Here is a 10,300-nt window from a genome sequence, read left to right on the forward strand (position 1 = left end):
TTTTTAAACTACCCGGCAATTGTAATCAAATGTGTTACTTTATGGTCCATATTTTGACATTGGAATATGACGAATATTGTTGGATTTTTTTATTTTGTAAATTATAATTTGAATGGTTTGTGTATTTACAGAAAACACTTTTTGTTCAAATAATTGCTTTTTCTTCATGTCAAAAGACCAGTTTTTACAACACAAGTGACCCAGCCTGAAACAATAATATATAAATAACTTTCAGACTATTGTGGAAAAAAATTAGTTGGAACTTTTTCTATGTTGAATATCATGTTTTGTTTTTGCTATCTTTATTGAAGTTGTTTTTTCAGCAATGTCTGTAAATATGATTTTTCAGATTTTCCCGTCTGATTGGTTGACATGAGAACTGCAGTTTGGTCATTTATTCTCTTCCTCTGGAAATCCAGATTATTCTTATTATCAAACCTTCATACCTTTTCTATATTGTATTGATTTTGTTGGGTACTCAAGAGAATGTTGCGTTAAAGGAAATAAACTGAATTTCTAATAAAATTGAATGTTTTCAAAAGGTCAGAAGTCAGATTATAAATAATAAACATTCTTTGGTTAAAAAAACTAGCCTTTTATTAAAACACTGTTGTGGTAAAATATTCAGATGATTCAAAATGATTCACATGGTAAGAAAGATGTTTTTGGTCCATTTACACTCTTTGGTTAAAAAAACTAGCCTTTTATTAAAACACTGTTGTGGTTGTAGATAAAATATTCAGATGATTCAAAATGATTCACATGGTAAGAAAGATGTTTTTGGTCCATTTACAAAACTTCATATTTAAATGTGTGATTGTTGGTCCAGACATCAAAAAGGCTCATAGTCACATGACTGTCCTGATATCTCTTCAGCATCATTGGTAACACGTGTTATCAGGCCTGTTTTAGTGTTATTTCTGTCTTTAGGTGTAGAGGGACGGGAAGGGCAGCTCTTCTGTTGGTTGTAGCCTGAGACACAAAAACAGATTCACTTTACAAGCTAGGCTTTCTCCGATGCTTCCTAACGCATGTCCTGCATTACCCAGCATGCACTGTTCTTACCAGTTCTCAGGACTCCAAATAGTGTTTTGAGACTCCATAATGTGAAAGGTGTAAACGTGGCGTGAGGCGTCAGATGTGTTTGCAGCACTGCGGTGGACGACTTGACCGTGAATCAGAACTGCTCCACCTACAGTACCACAAACATTCGACAAAAGTGTAATAATACAATAATAAAATATATATACACAATTGTTTAAGTTTTGTTACCATAGTTTGATTTAGTAAAAAAAGCAAGGATGCATTAAACTGATAAAAAGTGACAGTACATTTATAATGTTGCAAAATATTTCTGTTTCAAATAAATGCTGTTCTTTTGAACTTTCTATTCATCAATTAATCTTTTCATAAATACTTGAAGCAGCACAACGGTTTTCAACATTGATAATAATCAGAAATGTTTCTTGAGCATCAGCTCAGCATATTATACTGATTTCTGAAGATCATGTGACACTGAAGACTGGCGTAATGATGCTGGAAATACAGCTTTGATCACAGAAATAACTGCAGGTAATGTTTCTTGTAACTGCTGATCAGTCCTGCACAACGGCTCGCTGGAATTTTAGCCCATTAAAATGTGATGTTGGTGGGTTTCCTCCTATGAACTTCCTTTAGGACCTTCCACAAAATTTCATTTGTCATCTTGGCCGGTCCAAAACATTAACTTTGTTCATCTTTAACCATTCTTTGGTATAATGATGACTTGTGTGCTTGGGCACGTTGTCTTGTCGCACTTTCTCTCGAGATTCAGTTCTCGGACAGATGTCCTTTAGAATTTGCTGGTATAATTCAAGCCATCCTGGCCCAGATGCAGCAAAACAGGTGTTCTTTTCTCCAAACATAACGCTTCTCATTTAAACCAAAAAGTTCTATTTTGGTCTCATCATCTGTTTGGTCTCATCTGTCCACAAAACCTTCTCCAGTAGCCAGAAAGGTTTTTTGGAGAGCAGTGGCTTTCTCCTTGCAACTCTTTCATGCACACCATGGTTGTTCAGTGTTCTCCTGATGATGGGCTCATGAACATTAACATTAGCCAATGTGAGAAAGGCCTTTAGCTGCTTAGAAGCTTCCCTGAAGTCCTTTGCAACTTCACAGACTATTACAAGTCTTGCTTTTGGAGTGATCTTTGTTGTTTGGCCACTCCTGGGGAGGGTAAGGGTCTTGAATTTCCTCCATTTGGACACAACACCTGTCTGACTGTGGATTTGAGGAGTCCAAACTCTTTAGAGATGGTTTTGTAACCTTTTCCAGCCTGATGAGCAACAGCAACTCTTTTTCTGAGGTCCTCAGAGATCTCCTTTGTTTGTGCCATGATACACTTCCACAAACATGATCAAACTTTGATAGACCCCTGTTCTTTAAATAAAACAGAGCACGCACTGACACCTGATAGTCATCTCACTGATCAAAAACACCTCTGAACAGATGGACTCTAACTTCACCTTCAAATTAACTGCTGATCCTAGAGATTCGCATACTTTTGCCACTCACAGATATGTAATATTGGATCATTTTTCTGAATAAATAAATGACAAAGTAAATATTTTCAACTAATTTGTTTGATTGGGTTATGTGCTTTTGTCATTTTTAAATATTTTTATATAACTATTTAAATAGCTTCAATTATTTTATATTTCCGTTCTAGTTATATATATATATATATATATATATACACACACATATATATATACATACACATATACACACATATTTATAAACATATATACACATACACATACATATATATACACATATACATATATATACACACATATACACATATACATACACACATATACACATATATATACACACATACACACACAAACTAATTCAAAATATTAATACTAAATACACATATACATTACATTAATACTACATATACAGATATGTACTTATATAGACAGACTAATATTACTAAAATATTCCTCTAATAGTATTTTACTAATGTTAGGCAGCTCATCTTATTTCTGGTACAAGTAGTTTCACACAGTGGACTGCAAAAAACAAAAAACTAACTCAACACAAAGAGACTTCTTCGACTCACCTTTTTTAACAGGAGCGGGAACGAAGAGCTTGTCGTCGTAATCCTTCTCTCGGCCGATGAAATCAGTCAGAGGAAACGTGCCTTTAGGTGTCCGCACCATTCGTCTGGTAATCCCATCTAACACACACACGAAAAGAGCCACACAAAACACATTTTCAATGCAAAATACAGCTTCACTCAAACAGCATGCATGCACAAATGCCATAAAAGGCCATGAATCTGCCTAACTGTTGTGTGATCCTGGTATGAACCACAGACAGCCGTTCTCCAGCGCAGCGTCTTCCAGAGCAAGCCACACGCCCATCACTCTTCCCAGAGGCTGCGTGGAAAGGAAGGTGGCATCTTGGTGAGGGGTCACTGAAGTCAAAGATCAAAGGTCATTTGTACTGGAGGTTTTGTACTGCATTCCTATTGGTTAAAGACGGGGAGGGTCTTACCTTCTCCACCAATCCCTGGTTGCTGTTGACAGATCAGTCACAGATAAGGCGAGTAATGAAATAATTACCTTTGCAATGTGTGTCATCATCATTATATAAGCATGCAGGACATATGAACTGTACCTTAAAGATGTACATACTCTGCAGAATCACTGGATATATCAGGCCGAGTTTCTTAACCAGGTTCTGCAGATAGGAAACAAATTGAAGTGTCTTAAAATTGGCATAATGAAAACAGTGAAGTATATTTGGCATGATTTTTTTCTTTCTGAGATCAAGATGGTTAAACAGTGGATTGCTAGTCTTATCTTGAAATCAGACTGGTCTATGTCAGTATTATTTATATACTGTCATAGTACTAATAATACTTATTAATAAAAAAAAAAGTTTTAATAATTTATATATATATATATATATATATATATATTCATTTTTGTTTAGGTTTTCATAAGTTTTTATGTGCTTTTGTCATTTTTATTACTTTTTTTATTTTTATATATGCTTTAATAAATTTTTATTTCAGGTATAGTTTTAGTATTAATATTTTGAATCCTTTTTTTATTTTTTATATTTTCAGTTTTCATTTTAGTAATTTTGTTTTGTGCTTTTGTCATTTTTATTGTTTTTTTATATTTCTATATAGATTTAATTAATTTTTAATAAATGTTATTACTTCAACTTATTTTCGTTTAAGTTTTTTAAACTAAAATCTAAAAAGTTAAAATCTAACGTTTATATTTCATTTCATTTCAGCTTTATTTCAAATACAGAAATGTCTTTTAATAGTTTTAGTTTACAATAGCAACACTGGTCTGGGTGTTCTGGTTTGAAAGTTTCTCATAAATCTTCCAATTAAATCAAATGAGTTTTTGAAACAAGCGTTTACAAGAAGACCACAGTTTTCATTTGTTTACATGGAGGTTTGGTCATTACTTGAACTTTGGGTGAGTGGGTGACCGCTTTAAACAGCGGCTCATAAGCGTGGAGAGCTGTGGGAAAGATAAGACACAAATACTTAAGAGCAAAAGAATAATATATGATGTATGATAGATAATAGGTTATGTTTAAATATCACTGAATTATATGAAGAGCTATTTTCTTCAATACCCACCATGTCCGATTTTATTCAAGGAATGTTCTTTTGGCACGATGAACTCTCCTGAAAACGCATTATTTGATGAATTTGCTGTCTTTTTCTATATCTCAACATGACAAACAAAGCAACTAAACTCCAAACCTTTATCATCAAACACTCCTTTCTCAAAGAAGAAACGGATCTTGTCTCCACTTGTGATGAAATAGTCTGCGTTTCCCTGGATCAACACCAAATATGAACATGATTTGACTGTTCTTCTCACCACTTCTGAATGTACATGGATTTACAAGGGACATTTTTCCAGTTACGACAGGGTTTGTAACTACATTTACCTGCATCTTTACCCAGAAACATTTGGTTGCATGTGGACAGTAAAGCATAGAAGAACATTTATGATGACACTGCTGTAAATGCTTGCTGGCGATGCATTCTGGGTATTCGTCTGGAAGAAGTTTACCTGTTTTTTAAGCTGCTCGTCGTGGTCAGTGGAGAACTGTGTCCTGCAGTGTTCAGGAACGTCCATCCGCTCAATAATCTCACTCATACGGTCCCGTAAAGCATCACACTCCTCTGGGGACAGAAGGCCATCCAGCACCAGATAGCCCTCATCCTGGTACTGCACAACAAAAACATCACAACATCATTCGCTCTTCCTGACATCACAAAAAGTACCATTATTGCACATGTACCATGGTAGTGGCATGGTATTCTTTGAAGTACTTTGTAAATTCCATGTGATACCAGATTCACGTTATGTTTAAAAGTACTGTGGTATTTCCATCCTTGTCCCAGACAGCATCTGGAAAGCATCTGCTGTGTACAAACATCTAGACATCTATAGGTCAGCTTTACATACATTCTAAATTAGAAACATCTTAAAGACATCTTCTACACGTCTATTTGACATCTTAATAGGATTTTGCAGATAAGCAAACACTCTGTGATGGACGTCTGTGATGTACGTGTGCTATCAGATATCTATCTAATAAAAACGTAAGGTGTTTCGGGCAGTGTTGCCAACTAATTTTCAGGGGAAGTTGCTAAAGCAAGGTCGATTTGTTGCTAAAAGTTGCTAAATGACGTTGTGATGTGATTGCGCGATGACGTCATTATGTAATCACGATGCAAAATTGTGTCACTACATCAAATCTCAGCAAAAATATATTTTATATGTTCATTTAGATTTGTTCGTTAAATAATATAAATGCATAATACAATGTTAAAATATAAATAACTATTTTTATATACAACATTGAACACTTTTGAATGATTCGTTTTTTTATTAGCTAGTAAACTAGTAAAACTACACATTCTGAACAATTATAGTTTTAAGCAGTGTATTAGTAGTCAGTATGCTACACTCTAAGAAAATAAATCACAGGTTTTTACCTGCATTTTAAATTACGCAGTGTATTTTGTGTTTTCGGGTTACAGGGTTACAACGGATAATGGATAATGTCCTGGAAAATTACTAGTACCTTAGCTATTTTTCTAGATCTATATTTTTCTTACAGTGTACTAACTGATCAACAATCACATGTACAAGCTACTAACAAGTGTATCATAAATGAACAATTATTAAATTATTATTGTTATTATCAAATTGAACAACTGCAAATAGCAATAACTTAATTCATGTGATGTATGTACTTCTAGGCATCTTTGGTTTTCTCTTTTTGTGAAATTTAGATGGAAAATGTGTGCCTCTTTATTGTTTGAGCCACTTATCAAAAGTTGCTAAAAGTAGGCAAATAAAAATTAAAAATAGCTACAGTTGTTGCTAGGTGCTTTTGGAAGAAAAAGTTGCTAGGGTAGTCTGAAAAGTTGCTAAATTTAGCAACAAAAATTGCAACACTGGTTTCGGGGAGAAATTTCATAAAAATTGGTGTAATTGCGAATAGGTTGGAGCAAAATACATATCCACTAACTTATGTTTTGCTGTCACATGATCGGTGATTCAGGAAAATGACTAATGTTACATAGAGCACCAGTTTTTTATTTATTTATTTACTTACTTCCTTAAAAAGAAGTGGGAGCGTTCAAATCTGTTAATTTGAATTATTAGCAACACTGGTTTCGGGGAGAAATTTCATAAAAATTGGTGTAATTGCGAATAGGTTGGAGCAAAATACATATCCACTAACTTATGTTTTGCTGTCACATGATCGGTGATTCAGGAAAATGACTAATGTTACATAGAGCACCAGTTTTTTATTTATTTATTTATTTACTTACTTCCTTAAAAAGAAGTGGGAGCGTTCAAATCTGTTAATTTGAATTATTAGTTCCTGATATACACATTTTAAATCCGCCCCATTAATCTTTACAAATTGTAGACTAAAATGCATTATCCAAGTGATCAAAAAAAGACTGTGATTAGTCCTTCCTTAACAGCGCTGAGAAAAGTAACAGATCTCACATGACAAACAAGTCTGGATATTAATAATAATAATAATAAATAGACGGTATACTGTTGCGGCTGCTACTGCTTATAGCTACCATGTACTAGTAGCCGTTAAAATATGAAAACACTGAAAAGTTAAAATATTAAATTATTACTTAGACCCCTCGTCCCGGCCAATAGGAAACGACTTCCATTCCTGCAGGCCCCGCCCATTTCCACGCCCCTCTTATTATACCACATTCCGTTCTACCAGCGAATTACGCAACAGACTTCACATTTAGATCAAAGTTATTCCACACGTGCTATCACGATTTTTTTTTATTTCGTGCATCTTTTGCACGAATGCACGAGGCGCTGATTTATGAAAACATTTATTATAAAGAAGCAAAACGCTGCAATCTAACAGCACTGACATATCTTGTACTCGTAAATCACGCGCTTTTCAGCGGGTGCATAAAAAACGCGATACCTGTCGTATTTAAGAGTTGTGATAGCAATTTAGATGCAGTTTCTCACCTTTTGCACGTCTTGATCCGTCAAAACATCCATGCTGATGAAGACAGTCTGAGAAGAAGTCTACGAGGAAGGCTGTCCCATCCAAATCTCTCTCTCTCTAAGCAACCACGTGGTTGCCCCATGTCAAATACGATTAAACTGTAACCATGATGATGCAATAATTGGATTTTGAACAGTAACTCTTTCATTGCATTGCAAGCAACTCAAATGTAGTCATCAGGTGAACCTAAAAGGTAAACATGTGCCTCCAATAAACTTCATTCCAGATACAGAGTGAACACAGGTCACCCTCTGTTCCTGCAGAGGATGGACATCTGTTTGTCTGGCAGAGTATTACATGCAAGATTGCATGTAATGAACACAGTATTGAAGAAGACTTCACAAAACACATTCAAGCTCTGAAAAATGTATCTAAATTCACTTTTATAAAGTTGGTCAAAATGTATCATCTACGTGAATGGTCTAATCATTAATACTGTGCTTGACATCTTAGTTTTTCTAGGATTCACACCCCAAATGAATAGTATGGCAGATTTAGTTATTTTCAGTGCTTTATAAAACATATTAATGAACTAATACGGTGTGTGCAAACTCTATTTCTGAATCGATCTCTGTTTTAATCATTAAAAAAAGGCATGAGAAAGAAGTGTTTTCGGCTGGTATCTGAAGGGATTGTTCACCCAAAAACAATACTTCTGTCATTATTTACTCACACTCACCTCTATGACCTTTGTTCTTCTGTGAAACACAAAATATACATACAAAGAAGTTGGCTTTTTGCATTTTCTTAAAGGACATTAAATTATACATAAACCTTTTGGAACAAACTAAAAACAAAAATGCACTGAAAACGTAATGATTTAAAAGCGCTTAAATTTATGCGACTTTTTTTCTGGCAACAATTGTTGTTAATTATGTGAATATGTAATACCTCTTATTCTTGTGACATTGAATAGATAATAATAATAATAATAATAATAAAAATCAATTGTATGAAGAAAAAAAGCAACTTTTATTTCTATAAATTAAGTAGCACTTTTATGGTGCATTTTGTCTCTTTACCCGCAAGGAAAAATTATATTTTTTAAAAATATATATATTTTCAAAAATATAACAAATGGCAAAAAGGGGCGTCTGTGTCACACAGAGAGTCAACATGAAGCATTTGCATACACTCTTAAAAATAAAGGTGCTTCAAAAGGTTCTTCAAGCGATGCCATAGAAGAACCATTTTTGGTTCCACAAAGAACCATTCAGTCAAAGGTTCTTTAAAGAACCATCTCTTTCTTACCTTTTTATAATCTGAAGAACCTTCTTTCGCCACAAAGAACCTTTTGTAAAACAGAAAGGTTCTTCAGATGTTAAAGGTTCTTTATGGAACCATTTAGACAAAAAGGTTCTTCTATGGCATCGTGAAGCACCTTTATTTTTAAGAGTGTGGAAGGGACGCTTCTGCTTGTTCTCAGAGCCTTTACCGCTGAGGATATGGAGGAAGCAAAAGCTAGTAGAGATGATGATCCAGCAGTTTGGGTGTTTGCATTAAGTAACAAACAAGTCTAATCTCAAATGAGCTGGACAACTTTAGAGAGCCAAACAGTTCCGGCCCCTTATATTTGACGAATACTAAACCATTCACTTAATCTTGCACACCTTTAAACATGACAAAAGTGAACAGAATTCCAGTTAACGGGACAGTGGTTCTCCATTAACACCTTCTTGTCACTATAAATTTATGATGGCTGTGCAACATTCAGACTTGCTGACTTTCATGTATACAGTGTTTGAAGAAGTTTCAAGTGCATACTAACTTAAGAGTTTGTGGTTTGGTTTAACTGGCTGCCTTCTGCTTGGAAGTGACCATTACTTCACTGACAGAGAGAACTAGAGAGAGTGAATGGAAGCTTTTACTCACGGAAAACAGAAAGGCCGTGTTCACTGACACAAGGTGTGTGTGTGTGTGTGGGGTACTTAAGAACTTATGTGTCAATGTCTACGGGTCTTTTTCAGAAAACAATGCCACATGTGGCTATGACTTCATATTGATTATAATTGAATATAATGATTTTGAACTTGGTCACATTAATTGATCAATCTGATAGTGTTTAGTGCATAATGCAATATGAATTTGATGACTAAAGCTACTTTAAAATGTTCGTTTTTCATCAGAATCAGGCAATTTGCATATATCCAATCACCATTATATTTAAAGGAATGGTTCACCTGAAAATGAATATTTGCTGAAAATGTGCTCACCCTCAGGCCATCCAAGATTAGGATGAGTTTGTTTCTTCATCAGTTTTGGAGAAATGTATCACATCAGTTGCTCGGCAATGGATGCTCTCCAATGAATGGGTGCCGTCAGAGTGAGAGTCCAAACTGCTGATAAAAACATCACAATAATCCACACCACTCCAGTCCATCAGCTAATGTCTTTATTGAGTCCATAATCCATAATATTGATTTTAATAGAGAAATCTGCACAGACCAAGCACTGTTTACAAGCCAAAATAGTCCAAAACAGCTCTAAACAAATATGTGGGTGGATTGCGATGTAAGAGGAAACAATATTATGGATTATGGACTTGTATTTTAGACAAAAAGCAACAGATTAAAGTATTTTTCAGTCCACATGATTTAGACAAAAGTTTCTCCTTTTCGGTTTTATATTGTTTACTTTTATATTGGCATCATCTAGCCCAATAATTTCTGAATTAACCTGTGTTATGCAAAACCAATTG

At 34.6% G+C, this 10,300-nt stretch overlaps 1 protein-coding gene across 2 annotated transcripts; it reads right to left on the reverse strand.

Moving 5' to 3' along the window:
* Window positions 1-921: 921 nt before the first annotated feature.
* LOC107599403 (phytanoyl-CoA dioxygenase domain-containing protein 1-like) lies at window positions 922-7,675 on the reverse strand. Of its 2 annotated transcripts, XM_016290983.1 has the most exons (12): window positions 7,563-7,675; window positions 5,100-5,258; window positions 4,975-4,980; window positions 4,784-4,859; window positions 4,658-4,705; window positions 4,480-4,535; window positions 3,670-3,732; window positions 3,547-3,568; window positions 3,338-3,466; window positions 3,110-3,226; window positions 1,066-1,192; window positions 922-972 (listed from the first exon to the last, which is right to left on the reverse strand). In XM_016290983.1, exons 1-12 carry the CDS (start codon window positions 7,593-7,595, stop codon window positions 927-929), a joined length of 882 nt encoding a protein of 293 aa, XP_016146469.1. In that variant the 5' UTR covers window positions 7,596-7,675; the 3' UTR covers window positions 922-926. The 2 variants fall into 2 exon arrangements, with proteins under 2 accessions (XP_016146469.1, XP_016146470.1); XM_016290984.1 differs by lacking the exon at window positions 4,975-4,980 and having other exon boundaries at window positions 7,563-7,674.
* Window positions 7,676-10,300: the final 2,625 nt, after the last annotated feature.

Source organism: Sinocyclocheilus grahami, unplaced genomic scaffold (genome assembly GCF_001515645.1).
Source record: "Sinocyclocheilus grahami isolate Dianchi unplaced genomic scaffold, SAMN03320097.WGS_v1.1 scaffold265.1, whole genome shotgun sequence".
NCBI classification, from domain to species: domain Eukaryota; kingdom Metazoa; phylum Chordata; class Actinopteri; order Cypriniformes; family Cyprinidae; genus Sinocyclocheilus; species Sinocyclocheilus grahami.

Excerpts from the sequence above, each read along its gene's own strand:
- LOC107599403 (XM_016290983.1), bottom strand. The coding sequence starts at position 7,595 with ATGGATGTTTTGACGGATCAAGACGTGCAAAAG. Across the intron at positions 4,536-4,657 it reads CTTGAATAAAATCGGACATG|CTCTCCACGCTTATGAGCCG; the intron begins GTGGGTATTGAA and ends TCTTTCCCACAG. Across the intron at positions 3,569-3,669 it reads AGAGTATGTACATCTTTAAG|CAACCAGGGATTGGTGGAGA; the intron begins GTACAGTTCATA and ends ATCTGTCAACAG.